This window comes from Scardinius erythrophthalmus, assembly GCF_964197995.2.
Source record: "Scardinius erythrophthalmus genome assembly, chromosome: 2".
Taxonomy (NCBI): domain Eukaryota; kingdom Metazoa; phylum Chordata; class Actinopteri; order Cypriniformes; family Leuciscidae; genus Scardinius; species Scardinius erythrophthalmus.
The window spans coordinates 61,906,914-61,929,798 of record NC_138222.1 but is presented as its reverse complement, the minus strand read 5'-3'; the positions used below and the strand labels follow the sequence as shown (position 1 = coordinate 61,929,798).

General features: G+C 38.0%; 1 protein-coding gene across 3 annotated transcripts in view; it reads right to left on the bottom strand.

Annotated features, from left to right (window-relative positions):
• The window catches only part of ltb4r (leukotriene B4 receptor), a 46,014-nt gene that overhangs the window by 18,795 nt on the left and 4,334 nt on the right, over positions 1–22,885 (bottom strand). The window contains exons 2-5 of one of the 3 annotated variants that reach the window (XM_081359574.1): positions 14,758–15,315; positions 13,000–13,200; positions 12,882–12,922; positions 11,350–12,803 (exon numbers count right to left, since the gene is read on the bottom strand). In XM_081359574.1, the coding sequence (XP_081215700.1) occupies positions 12,497–12,803; positions 12,882–12,922; positions 13,000–13,200; positions 14,758–15,306 (1,098 nt within the window). In that variant the 5' untranslated portion in view covers positions 15,307–15,315 and the 3' untranslated portion in view covers positions 11,350–12,496. Of the gene's footprint in view, positions 1–2,858; positions 3,405–5,461; positions 5,979–11,349; positions 12,804–12,881; positions 12,923–12,999; positions 13,201–14,757; positions 15,316–22,885 lie in introns of those variants that run through there. The other 2 variants (XM_081359572.1, XM_081359573.1) reach the window with 2 other exon arrangements.

Sequence of the window (22,885 nt, the reverse complement as noted above, 5' to 3'; positions counted from 1 at the left end):
AACATGTTAGCCTTAAGGTTATGCATAAGCTGGTGTGTTCCAAAACAAGCTCACTCCTCTTCTCTTATCTCTGAACGAGAATTTCAAAATTTGTTCAATCGTACCCCAACTAGACCAGCTTTCTATATTTTGCCTAGGGTTCCTAAAAATCTATCTAATCCACCAGGTCGCCCAATTGTTGCAGGTAATAATAGTCTTACTGAACCTCTCTCTAATTTCGTAGACTTCATTCTCAGACCTTTGGTTACTTTGCTCCCAAGCTATCTCAAGGACACATCTGACTTCCTTAAATGTCTGTCTCAGATTGGTCATCTAGGTCAGGGTGTTTTGCTTGCTACTATGGATGTAACCTCTTTATATACAAACATTCCCCATACTGATGGTTTGACTGCCTTGAAGTATTTTCTTGATCTTCGGACTAATGATGATGGTTTACCTACTAAATTCATTGTAGATATGTCTGAATTAGTGCTCACTAAAAACTATTTCTTGTTTGAACATCAATATTACCTTTAGATCAGTGGCACAGCTATGGGTGCCACTATGGCCCCTGACTATGCCAATCTATATCTTGGTTTTTTGGAAGAACAGTATGTGTTCAATAACAATCCTTTTTTGGAGAGGATAATATTGTTCAAGAGATACATTGATTTTTCATGGCTCATTATCTGAATTTGAACTGTTTGTCTTATACATGAATTGCTTAAGATCTTCTATTAAGTACACCTATACAGCGAGTGCCACTAGTGTGAACTTTTTAGACACCTGTATTTCTGTTATTGATGGACATATTGTTTCTTCTTTATATAGGAAAGACACAGAGAAAAATAGCTTACTTCATGCCACAAGTGCTCACCCAACATCCCTGAAACGTGGTCTGCCTTTCAGTCAGTTCACCAGATTGCATCGTATCTGCTCTGACAAAAATGACTTTGAGGTAAAAGCAAGACTTCTATACAGAGATTTTAACTCTAGGGGATATCCCAACAGTTGGCTTGATACAGCACTAAACAAAGTACGTGCCTCTGGTAGACATTCGTCTAATTTGGTCTCCAAACAAAATGAGAACCGTTGTATTCTAAAATTGACCCATAGTCCTTTGAGCAGAGAAATTAGAAACATTGTTAATTCTCATTGGCATATAATTAAAAGTGATTATCAACTGAATGGACTTTTTCAAAATTTGCCTCTTTGTGTCTTTTCTAGAAGCTCAAACCTTAGAGATAGGCTGGTCCATGCTGATATTGCCACGCCTCCTTCTGGTACTCTTTCCAATGCCCAGGGTAATTTTCCATGCAAAAGTTGCACTTCCTGTTCACATTACCTTAAACTCCAATCTTTCATACATCCGCACACACGTAAGATATATAAAATCAAGCAATTGATTACATGTACATCTACCCACGTGGTGTACATTTTGATCTGCCCTTGCCCATTGTTGTATGTAGGCAAAACTATCAGGGCTTTACGAACGAGAATTTTGGAACATTTGAGTGCAATCAGGAGATGTGATGCAACTTCGTCTGTTTCTCAACATTTTCAACTAGCTAAGCATGCAATTTCTGACCTGAAATTTCTGGGCATTGAAAGAGTTTTGCCTAAAAGGAGAGGTGGTGATGTAGATAAAAAACTGCTACAGAGAGAATCTTTTTGGATTTTTTAACTCAACAGCCTTTTCCCGAAAGGGATGAATGAAGAGATAAACTATTCATGTTTTCTGTAAATGCTTTTATTCTTTTTTAGTGATAAATATTGTTAACTTTTCTATTAAAAGAATTGTGTTTCTATTTGTTCTCTGGGTCTGGGCTGAAGCCCCTCCCTGTGCACCTCTTACTTGTTTCCTGATTACCTATTGGGTATTAATTGACTGCATGTCTGGTGTTGATTCATTATGAGCATTGAGAATAGCTGGATGGCTGAAGCGTCTGCTCTTGCTCTATTAAAATAAATTGATTCTTTTTGTTAAAGACTTTGTCTAGTTTTTCAGAGTGCGAACCATTTACAGTCTCTTATACATTTTATTGGTTTTCACGCACCTGGACTTACAACTAGCCTTCATCTGAGCGCAACAATATTTCCTTGTCTTCTGTGTTCCAAAACAATGACAAAATTTGCATTTAGAAAGATAAAAGCATTCAAAACGTACAGTCTCTCACTTCCGCTAAATGGATCATGGATTTTTATGACATCATCACAGACTTCAGCTTCTCATCACATCTTCTGTCCAATCAAATGCTCTCTAGAATCTAAGGCATCAAAAAAGCCTGGCCAAAGCGGAAGGGAGCATTGACACGTCATGGAGCAATATGGGTTGAAGATGCGAGTTCTGTTGCTCTAACGCTCAAGTTTTATTTTGTTTCCCAACTGTGCGCTGGTTACAAATGAAATGGCTAGAATTTATTCCCACCTCTACTATTGAATCCAACATACCATCAGCGCAAGTACCACTTACAGTCTGTGAGGGAACCTAAACGCTATTGGCTATTTGAAAAAGGGGAGGAGCCATTCAATATGTCCCGCCTTAGCTTCCTGTTTCAGTGGAAATTACTTCAACGCATCAAACAAAGCTGCGCGTTTCAAGGCACTTGAGAGGGCCTGATGCATAAGGGAAGCGATTGAAATCAATGGTGGTGTAATAGCGCATAACCCTTCTTCAGATTGGAAGTGAGAATGTCAACTTCTGTGTTGGACAATCGGATCTATCGTAATATTGTGCTTTCATATGAATCTGCAGTGCTGAGTATCATGCAGCGCCCTTTATGTTTACAATAGCATGGCTTCTTGTTATTGCTTAATTCAAAGTGTGATTTGTGTTGTGTTGTTGTAGTGACTGGAAAAAAAAAATCTCTCGGACTCACCGATAGAACGGCATGGGCAAAGCCATCAGAAAAGCCATCGTCCAGATGCCCAACATGACAGACAGGAGCCTTTTCTTGGTCCTCAATCTCTGAGACAGAAACGGCTTTGTGACGGCCAGCCAGCGGTCCATGCTCATCAGACAGATCAGGTAGATTGAGGCGTACATGTTGACGCAGCACAGGTAATGGATGGTCTTACAGACGGTGCCGCCAAACTCCCAGCCTCTCCCTCCCGCCAGGTACCTGATGAACAGCGGTGCGGTCAGGAGCACCAGCGCATCAGCCACGGCCAGGTTCAGAATCAGCAGACAGGTGACGGAGCGGACACGGACCCGACACAGGACCGACCACACCACGAACAGGTTGCCGGGAAAACCAAACACGAAGGCGATGACCAGGATTGCAATCCCGATCTGATGGGAGACGGATAGTGCGGAAGACGAGGCGGGCACAGCGACAGATGGAGGTGTTCCCGATACGACTGGGGTCTCCGTAGAAACAAAAGTGGCCATTTGATTCAAAGTTGATTGTTGCTTCTTGTGTTTGCTGTGTAAAGAAAGTAAACGGAGAGAAGGAACATCAAAATAAAGCCAAGATCAATGATAAATGATCAATGATAAAATGATAAACAAATGTACATATGGAAAATACACTGGGAAAAATATTTATAGCTTATAAATACAGTTAGTTCCAATGTGTTTAAACTGGATCTGGACTAAAGAGGTCAAATAAGTGTATGCCACTATTAACATACTGAAAAATTATGCTAATTATTTGATTGCCATTGGTTCCATCCATCCATCCCAGATTGCAACATTGTGTTGGCCAGGCTTGTTAAGGCTGAGATTGCTATATTTAATATACACAGATTTTGTGGCTCAGATAAGGCCCAGTTCTGGTTTATTTCTTTGCTCTTGGTTGACATGTGGCATTGCTATGGGTTGCTTGTGGTCCACATCTGGCAAACAGGAGTGAGCCAACCAAGGGCCGTCATTCCACGATGCATGTGGGCCAGATGTGGGCCGACACAATGTTGCTGTCTGGGATCCATGCATCCATCCATCCATCTATCTTTATAAATAGTCTTTTGCTGTTTTTGCAGTAGTAGTGATGATATTGCCCAACACAAAGAGCAGTTCCTTTTTCCGTTTGCAGCAAAACACTTTTAACCGTATTGGCAGTTGGGGCGTATTCTTGCTTCGGGTACAGCACAACAACACAATGCAGGGGTTTGGAGATTTGTTTCAAATGTTAACATTTTCTAACTTCACACAGCATCTTAAAGCAATACTCTGGGAAGGACTGGGACTAAAAAGTGGCCTTGGCCTTTCTGGCACTCAGCAGCCCATAGTCCCCGGTCCGCAATATAAAACACGACACACCAGCTCATTTTTTTTTGCTGAGAAAGTTTTAACACTAAAAATATAAATGATAAAGAAATAAAAATGATATTAAAACATTTTTTTTTGTGCTTATCATTAACATTAATAAATGACTGGCATACGTTATAATTTCCCTAGCCTTTCCTGGTATCCACGGCAAATAGAATTTTGAATAATCTTCACAGCTCTTTTCAATACAAGGACAGTCATAATATTTCATTTTATTTGACACTGTCCTAACAACAGCACACACTTTAGTGAAAGCCACAAGTTTTGCCATGTTCTTGTTCAAGGATGGTAATTTCCCACTTTTTTTATGAATCATTTTCTTACACAAGTGAAGTTACGGAAAGTCTATTGGGAAACCATTCCCAACTATTGGGAAATAATAGGATTAATATGAATGTTTTATATTCACAAACATTCACTCTTTCTCTTATGCCCGCTAATCTGCTGCTATACGGTATGTTTATTTGTTTATTCGCTCGTTACTCACAATTAGGAATTACATTGTGTCACGGATGACAAAATAATAACGACATTGAAATTGGAGAAACTCCCGGAGCTCCAGATGGCCAGTCCTCCCCTCGCGACACTCGTGGCTCCAGAGGCTGAAGCAACACTGAAATATGTGCTGTCTTTTAGCACTTTTTTTTACCCAGCACACCACAAACTGTTGCACTGGAATCATTGCTCAATTAAAATGTGCTTATGTTGCAGTTCTTGCTCCTTTTTTTATCTTTATGGTGACCTATTTATTTTTTTGTGACTAGGATTTTGGATAAAATTGGTGTTATAAGTAATTTGTGTTTTAATCTTTGATATTCTACTAGTTGCCTATTCTGTGAAACGTTTCCTGCTAAAAGGATGTGTTAACCATGCTTTAGACACATTTATTGTCTTGCGACTGATAAGATGCTCTGCTCGTGTAGCAATGCTAAATGTTGTAATATTCTTAAAGAAGAACGTTTCAAACATATGTATTAGAAATGTGACTATTATAGGCTAGATATATATAATAATAATAATAATAATTAAAAAAAAACAGTCACCAAGTCCAATTTACTCTCAAGAAAACAATACCAACATACTTTCTTCTGTACCTGACACATTGCAGAACCCCATTTATAGTATATGAATGTGTGTATATATATATATATATATATATATATATATATATATATATATATATATATATATATAGACATTAAAAAGCCTTACCTCAATGAGAGAGAGCGTATAATCACATGGACTGTCTTGTAGCTCTTGTAGTATGAATGCCGCTAGCTGAGGACATTAGCGTGGCAGTAATAGTTTTAGAATCAGTTCTAACCTGTGTCTCAGAGTTTCCTTATCATTAACATCTTTTAAATAGTGGGGTTTTTTTTTTTTAACGTCATGGCTTCCTCTTCACATGCACGACTTGAGAAACGACCAATTGCCTCAGACAGGAAAGAGAAAAGAACACTTAACACTTACAAAATGTCATTGCAGTTTCATTTATTATTTTGGTATCTTTTCTTTCGGTTGTATTTTGTCTTCCCAGTGTCCTTTTTTTCTTTTTTTTTTCTTCTTTTTTGCTCTATCCCTTCTCTCTGTTTTGAATTGATTTAGACGAGGAGTCCTGTGATCACTGATAATTGCAGAGTGTGCTTTGATTTCCAAACGACTCGCTGTGTTTTCATAACAGCGGAGAGTGAACATTTCTGTCCTAATCAGGGTGGGACATTTCGCACGCAACGTTAGAACGGAAGTGCTGGAGATTTCTGTCCAGTCGATTCACTTTGAGGGATCTACCAGTCCTGAAGTGTTTTCTTTGGATCTGCAGTTCACTGGATTTTGGCTTTATGTAATCTGAATGAAACCGACCAGGCTTTTTGTTTGCAGTGCAGTTGTACATTGAAAAAAAAAAAAAAAACAGGTTCCCTTTAAGATCTAGGGCAGTATTCACATAAAATCTTAAGGCTAAAAGTAGCTCCTCACTTGCCGATTTAGGAGAAACTCTTAAAAATAATGGCGCCCATAATTCGACATAAAAGAAGATTGTGGGTCCTATCATACAAGTTGGGAAGTGTGGAGATAGTTCACCCAAAATTGAAAATTTTGTCATTAATTATATAACTTTTTGATTAAATCTAAGAGATTTCTGTCCATTGACAATCTACACAACTACCACTTTCAAGCCCTAGAAATTTTGTCAAGACATCATTAAAGTAATCGTTGTGGTTTTCTCATGGACACGCGTTGGAGAATAGTATTTTGTAAATAAAGGTATTTATGGGGTGGTGTGGTGCAATGGATAAGACACATGCCTTTGGTGTGAGAGACCCGGGTTCGAATCCACTGTGAGACACCAATGTGTCCCTGAGCAAGACACTTAACCCCTAGTTGCTCCAGAGGCGTGCGACCTCTGACATATATAGCAATTGTAAGTCGCTTTGGATAAAAGTGTCAGCTAAATAAATGAATAAAAATGTTTTGTTTGCGCAAAGAAAGCACTTGCGTCACTTCAAAATATTGAGGTTAAACCACTGGAGTCACATGGATTACTTTAATGATGTTTTCACCACTTTTCTGGGGCTTGAATGTTGTTTTTGCGTAGCTGACTATGGGGTCACCGTGATTTTGCCAAGTAAGACATGTTCCGGGATCAACATATTTTGTTGATCCTGGAATAACATTCCTGTCCCAAAATTTAGTCCTTATCTTATACCTACCCCAAACCTAACCCTACCCATAACTTTTCCCTAAAATCAGAGGGAATGATAGGTGAATAACACTGATGTTGAAGCACCTCACCCTGGTTCTAAGCCTAAACTTGACATAAACTGTAAACTTGTCCCTCACATCTGATTGGTTGATTCGAAAGTTGTTCCAGGATCAACAAAGATGTTGATCCAGGAACATGTGGTACTTGGTGAAATCACGTTCACCCTGACTATGGAGGGATATAAATCTCAAAGATTTCTATTGTCTGCCTGCTCGACCAAATGGTTGAGCACATTTTGAGTCTCTATATTTTATTGAGAGGAGTAGGCCTACCTAACTCAAGCTGACTGAGCCATCTCTACCATCTGGTTGAGGTATGTTATGCCAAAAAAATCCACTAGATGTCACAGTGTCAATCAACAGCACTTGTCACAACACTTCCTCAAACATGGATTTCAGAAACAAAAAAATCACTCCTGCCATGTGAACTGTTTTTGGTGAAATTTTGCAAGGTAAGCATATTTTTTATATATATTTCACTGTAAGAGCCCTAACTTTACAAAATTATGTTACTTGGTGCCATGAAAAAACTTTAGTATGTGTTTAATAATTTTTCAAAAACATGTTCAACCAAACGGTTGATTTGTCACATAATGGTTAAAGGTGCTCTAAGCGATACCGGGAGACGTAACTTATTGTTGACATTAGAATTGTTGTTAATTGTTGCTAGCTAGACCCTCCCTCCTCCTCATCCCGTCTCCTCCCTCCTCTCAGGACAATTTCATCTCACGGAATGATGATAATATCAGAAGCTCTCAGAAACGGTGTTCATTTCGAGTCGGACAATAATGCCTACAGAGTCAGAGTGCTGTATAGAGATGAAACAGGTATAGTTTAGTAGCTTAATTACGGTTATTATAACGTATTTGTCATCTGCTTGTATGTATCCATTATTTATTAATAGCCTACAAGTCTGCTGTCTGAATGATGATCAAACATGTACTGATGAGTTTAATAAAGTTTATTGTACATCACACAAAAGATGAAGTGTCAGTTTTACTTCAGAAAATCACTGTAAGACCTGAGTAAACACAGTAGGCTAAGTTATAAGAAGTGCACAAGTACATAAATGAATTCCAGTAGAGTTGAGGGAGCATTCCTGTGGGCGGAGGTTAGTCAAAGAACTGTTCTACAGACGTCATTAAAGAAGGAAGTAGAGGGATATAGTCCAAACGAGCCGTTCGATGTAGTCGACTTCTGTTAAATAAAATATCTCGCTTGGCATTGAACTTTGAGCTTTATAATTTTACAGATATTATTTATGCTCTAACAGCAACATTACACACTAACTAAAGTTTGAAACATGGGATCACGAAGAACGGGACCTTTAAAATGCACTATTAAAACTTGGTTCTAATTCAAGAATGCTTTGGAATACAGACCTAAGTTTGGTCTTGTTTTAAAGAAAACACTCAGCAGATTATTGCTGAAGTGAAAGCACTTCAAAAAATAAAAATATGAAAAAGTAAAAAAAAGTAAATAAATGAAAAAGTTTAAATTTACAGTAAATCAAATATACTGTACTTATTATTTTTTTCTTTTATATAAAATATTTTACAAAATAAACTTGTACTATAAAATTACTATAACATCAAAGCCATATATCTAACCAAGTTGTGTTCCAAATTTGAAGTTGATATCACAAAAATTGAAGTTCCCATGAGATTTTGTTTAGGCGTATTACCAAAAATAGCCACCGGGTGACATACATTCCATTGAATTTAACTGTATGCATTCTGCCATAACAAATTAATACATTTCTGTCCAAATATCACTTCTGTCACAAAATATGGAACATTGAGTCTCAGACCTTTCTGACAAAATGTGTTTTGTCAAGATTAGAAAAGGTTTTGATCATAAATTATGATGGACTAAGAACAAGAAAAATCCTGTAGCTCTACCACACTTGACGGCGTGTTTCTTGAAACATAAAAGCCTAAAATGCCATTGTATTACTATTTTTTGCTATTTCCTTTTTTTTTGTTTTGTTTTTTTGACTGCAGAAAAAATGTAATGTCTTTGGTTTTGTTACTTTTAGTTATTTGTGTTATTTATTTTTGTTTATTGTTAAAAAACAAGAAAACATAATATAATTTCCTGTGTTAAAATGAAAACCTGAAATATGTAATGGCATACTTCAATAAATAAAAAAAATTCAATATACAAAAATATTTTATTTTGATTATATTTTTAAATAAATTAGTATTATAGTTAATATTTTCATAGTTCATATGAAAATGTGCATAAAATTTATTTTACCTTTAAGTGCCATCTCGACCATTTGGTAGAGGCCGATATTTTTTAAATTATGGGATGTGTTGAAAAAAAAATGCCTTTTTCTTTGTGGGGCAGTTAAAGGGTTAAACAGATCTTCATTTGTGTTCAGAAGATGAACGAAATTCTTATAGGTTTGGAACGACATGAGGGTGAGTAAATGATGGCAGAATTTGCATTTGTGGGTGAACTAACCCTTTAAAACAATTTTAAATTAACAAAAACGATGGATGACATTCTGCAGAAAACTGCAGAAAATTATTAATCCTCATTTTCAGAATACATTTCCGAACATTGGACATAATAATCAGACAGTTGATTTGTCAATGAGATTTACAGTTCGCACACACACTAAAGGCTACATGATAGTAAATCAACACGACTGATATTCACACCAACAACCAATACCCAACTAACAGGGAACATTCTCATAACTTTGACTAACGTTCTGGTAACGTTAATAGATTGTCAAACGTTATCTGGGGTTCATTTATAAAATGTTGCGTAAAAACCATTTGATCTTGCAATAATTTCTCAAATGTGTGTACGTGTGTTTCAGAGAAACTTCTCTTTCAGAAGTGAAATTTACGCAAATGATCTTAAAATTGTGCGCCGCTGAATGGTGTCCGATCTCCGCTTTGTAAATGGCGCCTAGTTAATGTCAATAAATTATAAAAGAGCACCAGTCAACATCCAAATCCTTTACCAAATCCTTCACCACATATTTATAGATTTTTATCAATTTCTTTATCAATGCAGATTTTTTTTTTCTTTTTTTTTTTTGTAAACATAAATTGCTGAAAGAGAAATAAACTGGCAAAAGTCAAGGGTCAAGAACCCAACTAAAGCCAACTGATCATCATAATGGTGACATCAAACAGAACATTTAAACATCTAAACCTCTGTTATTCTAAAAAATAACGTCTATGTAACTAAATAGGTATATATTCTATAACTTTCTATGAGAGAAATAAAGTTGGAAGCTGGTAATGCTGTTAGTGGAGTTGTTTAATCATCCTCTGCTGAGATCTTCACAGATTTAATGTCTTCTATTATATTCAGTTGATTTCATCTAAGTCTGTGACTGAAGCCAGTTGTAGTTTATGTTCTTGTTGTTTCTCTTTCCTTCAGTGATTCTGCTTGTTAACAGCAGGTGTTCAAAATTTACAGGAATGTCCTACTAACTTTTAAATGGCGTTTATTAATATTAAAGAAACTGGGCATTTTTATGTTCTTGGAATGTTACAAATCAATGTTCCTAGAATGTTAACTTCTCAGTTTTGAGCACATTGTTTTCGTGTAAATGAACCCTAAGTATTGAATAATTGGATCTTGCATGTCTACCAAGCTATTAGGGAACCTTCTCAAAACTTGTGGATTCTTTACCATAGCACAGTCTCTGAGATCCTGAAACCTTGTACTTCTGGAGACTTCAGTTCTGGAAAATGGTGGCACTGGAGACTAAAGGGTTTCTGATGGTTTCACACTTACTTCTTCACCTTAATTCATATTTTTTTAGCAGTTAACATGTCTTTTCTTCTTGGCCTGTATGACCCTGCTGAACCAAAGAGTGTTTTTCACCAAACATCAAAACCTCTGTTAATTCTCAATGAGAAAAGATAATTATTCTGTAGATGTCTAACATAAAGTCAGTCTGGTTAGTAATAAGTGAAGCTGGTAATGCTGTTAGTGGAGTTGTTTAATCCTCCTCTGCACAGATCTTCACAGATTTAATGTCATCTTTTATCTTCAGTTGATTTCCTCTGAGGCTGTGGTGGGCTGTGGTTGAAGTCAGTTGTAGTTCTTGTGTTTCTCTTGTTCATCTTTCCTTCAGTGATTCTGCTTGTTAACATCAGATGTTTGAATGTTTGAAATAATGTTTCAGGAACATCATACAAACTGGAAATTTGAACATTTCCATAACTAAAACTAAATGTTTGGAAAACGTTCTTAGAACAAATATTTGTTAGCTGAACCACAATCGAAGTGCTCCACTTTATCATTTCATCTCTCAACTAAGCTCACAAAACACACATACACACACACATGCAGACATGCATCAGTGTAAAACATCACATTTAATATGAATGATGCCATTAGTGTAAACATTTGTACAGTGATCCAGACATAATTAAAAAACATAAATCCTCAAACTTTGATTTACCTCATTAATTGTTACCATGACAACAAAAGTCTCAATTAAACCCTAATTTCCTGATTACCCCCTCTTTTATGGTCGTCAGGGTTCAGTTGGGCCTGAGAAACAGGGAACATTGATTGTCATGGAATTCTCTTTATATGTTCTGCTGATTCTCAGTTGTGAAGTATTTCTTTGTACTCTGAGTGCAATGCTTGTCAAATTATTATTAAAAAAATTATAATAATTAAACATTAACCAATCATACAGTACTGGAAATGTTATGGAAAAGTCATGAAAATTCAATTTGAAAAGAAAATAGGAACTCGATGCCCATGCTGGTTATTAGACCTAATGACAGAGAGTTCCCTCTCAAATCTCAGTACTCGACCAAATTTGTCTCATTGGTCAGTCTTGAATCTTTATTTACAACTAGTGATGGGAGGTTCGGATCATTTTACTGACTCGGATCTTTAAGTTTCGTTAAGCAAATTTAACGAACCTTTTTCAACTTTCTGTCATTTCAACAGAATTTAATTGAAATGTTACATGCCAAATTCCCCAACACATCTACTTATTCTAAATGTGATCAGCATTTGCATAAGAAAAAAACTGATAAACATTTGCATAAGAAAACACAATTTACACACTGACAACACTATTTACAACCATGCAAATCGTTTTGAGCAAGAGGGCTGTTTCTGTAGCAGTTCATCTGTCTCTCAGTTGTGTGACGCCCTCTACTGGGCAAAGACATGAAGCAGATCTTTGAAAATGCTGGAATAAATACAGCTTCCAGTACTCTGTGGACGTTCATGTGTCTGAACCTGTTCCTTGTGTAAAGGGTAAAGGCCCTGCGGCTGCCTCAGTCTTCGGTCAGGTGATGGTTTGAGAGTTAGGCACTGGGCTCCTTGTTCTCTTGTGGCTTTTTGGTACACAATTGGTACACAGTTTTTATTATATAAAATAAGCTTGGATTCACGTTCATCTGTTACAAAAACACAAGCTGTCTTGATTAACCCACCATGAAACACTGGAAAGCGCAACTCTCAGAATTGAATTTCACAGCCATTCGCTCACTTTCCTTTTTTCTGCGGCACAACTTTAACAATGCAGCTCGTGTGAGGGGTGGTGATGGAATCTGAGTCTTTGTCTTTGAGACTTCCGCCTTCATCGGTGTCCTTCTCTCGGCTGTTGTGATTGCTCTGGCGGATCTTTGTCGAATAAAGCGCCGTTGCCTCGAACAGCCGCGCCATGAAAGCCAGGCCTTCCCGTCGGATGAACGACTTTCCGGCGAAGGTGTAGAGGACAGGGTTTATGCAGCTGCTGACGAAGGCCACGGTGGAGGTGAGCACTCGCAGCGACGTCGAGATCTTTTTTAGACTGTCGGAGGAAGAACAGAAATGAGTTTGTAAATTAGCCGGTGTTACAGAGGTCCCAGCGCAAGCGTTTTTTACTCACCTAACTTTTGTAGAACCTTCTGGATGTAAAGCAGCTGCCACCTGTGTGAGGAAAACATTTTTAGAGCGTTTTCACATTTGAAACACTTCTGATTAAGCGCTTGACGTCTATCACACACCTGCATCATGTTTACGATGTGGTACGGCAGCCAGAAGAGCCCGAAGGTGACGATGATCACCAGGATGAGTTTCTCACTGCGGATGCGTCTGCGAAAACGCGTCTTGCGGATTCTTCGCAAGATACACACGTAACTGCCTATGATCACACTGTACGGCAACAAGAAGCCCAGCACCGTTTCCATACCGTACTGCATCACCACCTACAGATGGACAACAACGGTCATGAGATATCATTTTAACTTTCTATCCATCAAGGAATCATGAAAATAAGTGTCATGGTTTACACAAAAATATGGAGCAGCAAAACAGCAGCAAAATCAAATCAGCATATTAGAATGATTTCTGAAGATCATGTGACATTGAAGACTGGAGTTATGATGCTGAAAATTTAGCTTTGATCACAGGAATAAATAACATTTTACAATATATTTACCTAGAAAATGGTTATTTTAAATTGTAATAATGCTCGACAGTATAACGGTTTTTACTGTATTTTTGATCAAATAAATGCAGCCTTGGTGAGACAAAAAAATAAAAATAAAAATAAAACATTTACCCATCCCAAACTTTTGAACGGTAATGTATAGAAAAACAGGCACATTCCAGCACTTGTAGCATTACAACCAAGATAAAATGGTTTTAAATGGAATTTTATTATTTGACTTACAGGAAATTACTAACACAAATATTGTAGTTTAAAAAGAACATTGTCTGGAACATTTTTAGAGAAGCGTCATCCTGGGTTTGTTTATAGAAAAATATTTGCCGGAAGGTTTGTTGGACACACTACAAAATAGATCTTTGCCAAATGTTTTTGGCATAAAACACTTTGTGGCAGAAACATATGGAGAAGCTCTTCACTGACGTGAAGGTACAAACGGCCAGATCAGCATGAGAATGATATAAAAGTAGAAGGGCCCAGTTAAAGCCCAACCAGACTGCAGTCGCAGTCCCTTCCAACCTGATAGAGCCAGAGCAGGTTTTCCAAGGAAAATTTCCAGGCGTTACAGCGTGAACGTGCAAAACTGATAACATTCCCAGAACCCTGAGCTGCAGCCAAAGATGCTTCGACAAGAACTGATGCGTACTTGCAACCAGCAGATATTGCTTGAGGCTTAATTAACTTTTAGGTTACACCAAAACAATATTTTGCACATTCAAACATGTTATCAAACTCCAACTCGTAATTCCAGGTTGTAAAGCTAGAAAATGTGTAAAAAGTTCAGTGAGGTGAAAAATACGTATTATTAATACTTTATTATTGTTGATGTAGTGAATGTTTATGTATTGTGAATAAAACACAAGAAGTTTATTTTCACATGAGGATAAATTATATTTTAAGATGACTTTTCATTATCCAGTCATCTCATATACACTACTGTTCAAAAGTTTGGGTTGGTTATACGTTAAATATTTTTAAATGTATTTTATTCTCACCAAGGCTGCATTAATCTGATCACATAAAATAACTGTGTTCTATTGGAATATATTGTAAGATCCTGTGATCAAAGCTGAATTCTCAGCATCATTTCTCCAGTCTTCAGTGTCACATGATCCTTCAGAAATCACTCTAATATGATTTGATGCTCAAGAAACATTTATGATTATTATCAATGTTGGAAACAATTGTGCTGCTTCATAGTTTTGTAGAAACCGCATTTTATTTTTCAGGATTCTTTGTTGAATAGAAAGTTCTGACTCTTAAGGAATATGTGTGTAATGCTTCGGTTTGAAATATTAGAGCAGCACAGACTCACATATTGTGGTTGGGTGTGATTGCAGTCACACAAAAAAGACGTGGTGTTATTTCCTGAAGAACTGTTTGTGACCACTTTTTCTGTGGTCCTGAAAACCAAAACGGGCACTGAGAGTCCCAGAGCGAGAGCCCAGAGTCCCACCAGGACCCGTGTGAGCGCCCGGGGGTCCGTCACCGCAGCCACGCGTTTCGGCCACACTATCGCCACCAGCCTGTGCAGACTCATCAGCGTGATCAGAAATATGGAAGCGTACATGTTGGTGCAGCAGAGGTAGAACAGCACTTTGCACAGCGCCAGACTGAAGATCCAACTGCGCTGAACCAAATAAACCACGAAGAAGGGCGTCAGCAGCATGAGGAACCCGTCGGCGAAGGCCAGGTTTAGGATCAGGAGGGTGGTGACGGAGCGCCGGCGAGTTCGGGCCAGGACACTCCAGACGATGAAGATGTTCCCGGGAACGCCGAGGAGAAACACGAGGCTGAGGATGGCCGCACCGGCGATCACCCCGACTCCGCTCAAGTTTGAGGAGGAATTCAGTGAGGAATTCATCTCGGCAATCTGAAGAGGAAAAGATTAGCATTTCGTCAATGAAGTGTGAGAGTGGGAAGTTTAAAACAATTTTGAACTCGTCCTAGACGGTTTGTCTGATTTTCACCAAAATTGTCTCGCATCATCTTCAGACCATGCTGGCATAAAAGTTACTGTTTGATAACCCCAACCGTTCTTGATTAACGGATTGGACAAAGAGCACACCAAATTGGATACGAGGCTGTATCTCTGCACCGCTTTAGCGAAACGAGACTTGTTTTGCTATAGGTCATAACGTGAGGCTACATGTAGCGTTTCAGCAAAGCGCCACCTACTGGTGAGGTGATATGAAAAAACGCAATTTTTGCTCACAACTTCTGAACTGATCTTTTGATTCAGTGCAGCATAACGATTCAACTGATCCCTATTTTTCCACATCAGCCATTCTGAATTTTATCATTAAATGCTGAATTTTATGGCCGCATTAGCATATTGTTACGAACTAGGTATGTGTCATCGGGACCATGCCCTGAAGGTGCTCAAAAAGTTTCAGAACAGCACCACCTTCTAGTCAAAATGTATTAAAAAAAAAAAAAAAAAAAACTGCTAATAGCTTTTGATTATTTTTCCTTTTTTAATGAAACCGGTCTTTATAGATTCCTCGAATCATACCGAGGACAATGATACCAATTATTAGCCTGGTCCTACCAGACTCTCGTACATTTCATTTGTACAGAGAGTCTGGCCACTCTCCATTGACAAGCGTTAACTTCCTTGAAGGCGGGTACTCTGTTGAAGTCTAAAACTATTGGATCTGCCATAACCAATCGCTAACGTTTGGTCGTGGCGTAACCCTACAACTAAAACTAGCGCACCTCAACGTCATCGTTCTCAGCCACTCCCTCTGTTCGCTTATTGGACCGCCAAAAATTTGACTCGAGAAAACTCAAGTATATACCGTAAACCCATACGGAGTACTGAAGGAAAATGAAAATTGAGCGGAAGTACGTAGGAGGGCGGAGCCAGGCTAACCAATAATTCCATATTGCATATGAACTTGCTGTCCGCCATTTTGAATCTCTTTGAAAACTTTTCTATATCCTTCTATACCGATTTTCTGTTACGTACACCAGGTGACTTGTAAAAAAAAACTGTTTCCATTGCAGCTTTGCGAAATATTCCTTTTTTCGAATTGGCTGAAAAACCACCTCATGTAAGCATAACATTTTTTTATTTATTTTTTCGATGTATGGGACTTTTTGTCTAAATTGATGTGTTTCCATTGGGCGTATTTTGAATTCACAATTTCAATTTGCGCAGTTTGAAGGGTGATGTAAACGCAGCTATTGTCTCCACACACTGACCACACTGACAAAGTTTCAAAATTGCACAATCAACTGGAAATGACACAAAATCTTTGATACACTAATTTCAATAGCACACATTTTTTCCCTCATCACAGTTATTTGATGGAACATCATTTTACTGATCAACTGATATCCTAAAATTAACTTCTAACATGTTTAATTTAATTTGATAATGACTTCCGCTCAATCTATGTTTTTGTAAGTCAGTAGATAAAAGTGTAGCTGAGCAATGACACTTTTCAGCATTATTGATTCTGTTTTCCCATTAATTTCTTCCACAGGGGTTTAAAAAAAAAAAAAAAAAAACCCTTCAATAAATGAGATCTAATCCATTAACCAGACCAACCAGTTCTGAGATGAATCATGACATTACAAAAGTTGAAAATATGAGAACATCAGTAAAACAGACAAAGGTAGGCCTACTGTATGTGTTTTCTGCAGGAATGAAGGATTAATAGTGAAGAATTTCACATGATATGATATTACTGATTACAAAACTGTACACTATGAAAGTTTCCATCATTGTTTTTTAATTTTTAAAAAACATTTTAAATTTGCATTTTAAATTTCCTGCACAATATACAAAAATATAGAGGTGAGAGTTTAGTGAGACTGACTTTGGTTATTAAAGTAAATCTTTACAAAATGAAAGTTGAAAAATAGATTCAAGAGAAGCATATAACAACATTTATTAATAACCTCCTAGGTCATGGTTGGTCTGTCTTGAAAGGTTCATACAGAATAATTAAAAATCAATGTCGGTAGGCCTATGTAGGAAATAAATGTTTTTTTTTATTATTTTTTATTTAGTAACTCTTTATTTGGTAACTTGATTTCGATAGTCCACTTTCTACTACATTCGACTAACTAGAAGTAACTTTGCAGCGACATGTCAACTATCTGTCATCAGAGGATTAGTAGACTGTCTGCTTTATATCTGCAAAAACTTTATTTTGTTGGTCCCCCAACACTGACTAGTAACTTGGCAACTACAAGTCAGCTTATTCTCCTAACCCGAACCCTAACACCTAACCATAACCTAACAGTCTACTGACAGTCTACTAATACTCTAATGAGAATTAGTTGACATGTAGTTGAAAAGTTACTTATAGTTAGTAGAATGTCTAAAGTGGACTATCAAAATAAAGTGTAACCTTTTATTGTATTTCTGTCAAGTCCATTAAGTCAAGAACACACGACAATAAAAATGATTTAGGACATTTTTATTGAATAAATTGCAAATCAAGTTGATAAATTCTGACTTAATTTTTTGGCGGTATGGCTCTGTTCAGGGAGTCCTCTGACCTTTCATGAGCACCATGAAATAGCAGAGAGTCAGAGGACAGCAGCAGCTTAGGGAACGCTCACACAGTTTAGGACTGGGAGAGCTGAACTATTCCCCCTATGAACAGAGCAGCAACGATGACAGAAAAGCAAATGCCACGTTATACACGACAAGGAGGAGCTGGGGAGGTGGCGGGCAGCAAAGAAGCTAGCATCAGCAGTTAGGAGCGAACTGAATCTGTTTGAAGAGGGCACCCTGTTTTTATCGTAGCCATTACAGCGAGGGGAGTTGAACAGCTGATGTGCTGATGCATCTCAGCTGAGCAGAATCAGCTGACAAGACCGTGTAGTTGGCTAATAGCGTTGGCAGCGTCTTGACTACCTGGCCTGCCAGAACTGACGCTTACGCTTAATTTCCGGTACGGATGACTCGTTGGTAAAGCCGTTCCAGGTTCTATCCCGTCCTAATATAACATTTAATTTTTATTAACCAATATTGCAGATGGACATCGAGAGCAAACACATTTGTTTGCATTTTGGAGATGCTTTAGAGACGCTCATAAAGAGGGTGTGAGCCACCGTAAATGACGTCTGTGGTCTTTAGATAACAGTGGCGGCCGGCAAAAAAGCAGACGGAAAAAAATCATTTCCACAGAGCCACTTTACTGTACATTAGTGAACGCATTAGCACACGGCACACGCTGACAGGCTCCCTGATGCATTACAAACACAATGTTTAGCTGAAGTGATTACAGGAGTCTGCGTAACGTGATCATTATCTCATCACACCAGATCTCCGATCGCATCGGCCAAATTCAATCTGACCGTAAACCATCCGTTCAAGAGGCACCGGTGCGGTACACCGAGCGAAGGAACACAGATGACCAGAACACAGATAAACTGCAGGTCCATTAGAGGCCCTCGGGGAGAGGAAAGAGAAGCAGAGCCAGGAAAGGAAAAGCTTATGCAGAGCGAATCTGACGTGAAGAATTGACAATGAAAACTGTGCCAACTCAAGTCTTCAGCGTGTGAGTGTGGACCCACTTACACGGCCACAAACTGTGTGTTCATCACTACAGGAAGTTCATGCAGGAAATGATTTGTGAGACATTTGCGCTGACTGAGTTGTTGTTGTTTTTTACTAGAAGAATCTACACGTTAACTGTCAACATAGTGTCGGACTCGGCCCAGATCCAGGCCACATCTACATGTGGAATCCACGAGGACCAGATGTGGGCCGACACTTTGTTTCTGTCTGGTACCCCTTTTCCACCAAGGCAGAGCTGGTGCTGGTTCGGAGCCAGAGCCTAGTTTCAAATCGGTTCTTTGTTTTTCCACCGCCAAAGCACCAGCTCCGAACCAGTAAAACTGGTTCTTAAGTAGCACCAAATCATTGCAGGGTCTAGAACGGAGCCAAGAAAGAACCGCTTGCGTCAGGGGCTGGGGGCGGGGTTACCGTGACCAACAAGACGAATAGAAACTTGTGACCGCCATTTTTAAATAGCAGCTAGTCGAGCTAATAGCAGCTCGATTATAATATTCGTCTATGTAAGTTACGGCGAGCTGCACGAACGCGTTGGATTCCGATGTATTTTTGCAAACCCATGAGCATCCATAGTATTGCAACGTCCGTTATTGTTGATGGCTTGTTCGAGATGCATCGGAGCGGCAAGGACCGATCGGAGCTGCGGGAGTGTTTGGAGAGCATACGACTCCTTGTGCTTTTAGATCGCTATCGCAGTGCTTTGATGTCATGCGGCGATCGATCTGCGAGAAGCCGATGCATCTCGAACAAGCCTGCCGTGTTTGTGTTTGGCGCTACCGCACTAGCGGTTGCTGGGCAACATGAGACGTATACAGTGACGTAAGATCTGGCTCTGTTGTGGCTCTCTAGCCGGTGGAAAGGCAAACCGGTTCTTAGTAAGCTCGTCAGTCGAACCAACTCTGAACCAGCTCTGGCTCTGGCTCTGAACCAGCACCCGGTTCTTGTTGGTGGAAAAGGGGTAAGAGATTTAAGCATCATCTCAAAAACTTTCAAACTCTTCGCAATATCTTTGACATCAGGCACATAACCACCAGAAGATATTGAGATATAGTTATAACCAAATAAACCAAACTCAACCTCTATAATCAAAACCATTATAGGTATTACTGCAGCTTTTAAAAACACATACCGATTTCAGGAATTGTGAAGTTGCTCATAACGTGTGCGATTGTTCTTGTGAATTGTTCTATAGTTTCAGAGGCCTTGCTTGAACATTAAATCAACTGTACAAGAAAGCAATATTCAAATACTTGCTAATGACTTCAGAAATCATGTTAGTAACAATGTAGTGACAAAAAAATTTGAATCATATTTTTAAACACTAATTTTCATTACAAGAGATATATTAGGATAAAAGAATTCCCTCTATTTCAATACAAATGAAAGAAGTTCATGTAGAATGATATAAGGAAAAAAAAATACTTGTAATGGACAGCTCAAATGTCTAATAGTTTAGAGGCTTAAAATACATTAAAAAATATAACAATAAAAGTAAAATACAATAAAAAATAAAAGCACACAAAGGTGGCGGTAAAAATTAAAAGTACAACTAAATTAATTTAATTGTAACTTTTTTTAAAACTTTAAAAATATATATTTTTATATTCATATGAAACCTTTTAAATTGCTATTTTTTCAAATATTTTATTTCTGTAAAGCACTTTGACATACAAGTGTGCCATAAATTGTGCTATAAAATAAACTTGCCTTGCCTACAAAAAAAATAAAATAGTGCAACTTTAATGGCAACAGCAATGTCAGCAAAATAATGAAATAACGCGGAATTATGGGAATGATGTGGTGACTAAAACCTGTTTCACAACTGGAAACTCTTATAATTGAGCGTCTTCTCTTTCTAAGAACTCATTCTAGGATGTTTTAGCTTTTTCTAGAACTACTGAAGTAGGAACTTGATGCTTTAGCTCTATGCACTTCAAACTGTCCATTAAATAATAATAAAACTGACTTGATTTGATGCACACATGCAGGCTCTGTTTCACATGCAGACTATTAAACAGAACTGAAGTCTGCAGGTCAAAAGGTCTTAAAGATCACGAGAAGCAGATTCAGGTCTGTTTAAAGTTGTGAAACTCTCTAGAGATGACATTCACAGTGCTAACCATATCTCTGCAGCAGAGCAGACCACATTAGAGATTTCAATCAATCAGTGTCCTTCATCTGAACCTACTTCAAATTTATTTCTGAGGAACTAAGCCTTTTTTCTTCGTCTTTTTTTTTCCCTGCTGCCATGAGTTTAAGAAATGATGCTTTTGTAAGCAGTCTTTATTTCCTCCTGACCTTTATGTGTGTAGTTTGTCATAAGGGCGTTTGTTTTTAATCATCATTCAGTGATGAGTTGTCTACTCTAGCAAAGCTATTGTGGTCAGATTTGATGATAAGAGGTCAGGGAAGATTGCTTTAAACATGCATCACTTACTTCTGTCAAACACAAAAGGGGATTGTTAAAAAAAAAAAAAAAAAACTTTCAAATTTTATACACATTCAAATATGTAACGTGCTAACACACTTTTGTTCTAAGAACGTTTTCCAAACATTCTGATTTGGTTATGGAAACGTTAAAAGAAAGTTTTCTTAATGTTAGAGGAACGTGGTTTAAAAGGTTAGTATGATGTTTCTGAAACATTCTTTCGACTTGATTTGTAACATTCCAAGAACATAAAAATGCCCAGTTTATTTAATGCTAATAAACGGCATTTAAAAGTTAGTATGGCGTTCCTGAAAACGTTGAACACCTGCTGTTAACAAGCAGAATCTCTGAAGGAAAGAGAAACAACAAGAACACAAACTACAACTGGCTTCAGTCACAGACTTAGAAGAAATCAACTGAAGATAAAAGAAGACATTAAATCTGTGAAGATTTCAGCAGAGGATGATTAAACAACTCCACTAACAGCATTACCAGTGTAAGAGCCAATTAGCGCTCTTAGTATAAATAGGAATTGGTTCCTTAGATGTTACCCGGAAGCACAAACAGTTTTTGACCACATCCACATGCACCTACGCACACACCATACTATACCAGTACAAAGTCACACACGTGTAATGAAGTTTGTCTGGAAAACAATGGTGATGGATGGAAATAAACTGAACCCATGGTTTTAACTGCAAATACGACTTGGACTTTCATTCATCAAATAAGGTAAAAGTGCGTCAAATACTCAACCCCCAGGATAACAGCTCAGGGGCTTAAAGCTTGGGCTTGGCCTCTACAACCAGCTTCACTTATTACTAACCAGACTGACTTTATGTCTGTCAGACGTCTTCAGAATAATTCTCTTTTCTTATTGAGAATTAGCAGAGGTTTAGATATTTGGTGAAAAATGCCTATTAATATTCAGGTGTGCATAATTATTAAGCAGGTTTTCCTTTACAGGTAAAATGGGACAAAAAAGAGATTTAACTCGCACTGAAAAGTGAAAAATATTAAATGCTCATGAGAAAGATGCAATACTAATGCAATACTAGAAATTGCAAAATGTCAGCGTAACCAGTGGACAGGAAAACACTCTTTGGTTCAGCAGGGTCATACAGGCCAAGAAGAAAAGACATGTTAACTGCTAAAAAAATATGAATTAAGGTGAAGAAGTAAGTGTGAAACCATCAGAAACCCTTTAGTCTCCAGTGCCACCATTTTCCAGAACTGGAGTCTCCAGAAGTACAAGGGTTCAGGATCTCAGAGACTGTGCTATGGTAAAGAATCTATAAGTTTTGAGAACGTTCCCCGGTAGCTTGGTAGACATGCAAGATCCAATTATTCAATACTTAGGGTTCATTTACACGACAACAATGTGCTCAAAACTGAGAAGTTTTTCCTTTGAGATTTCCGCGTACAGACGACGCCACTGTCAAAACGATCCACATAAAAACAAAAAGTTGTATGCTT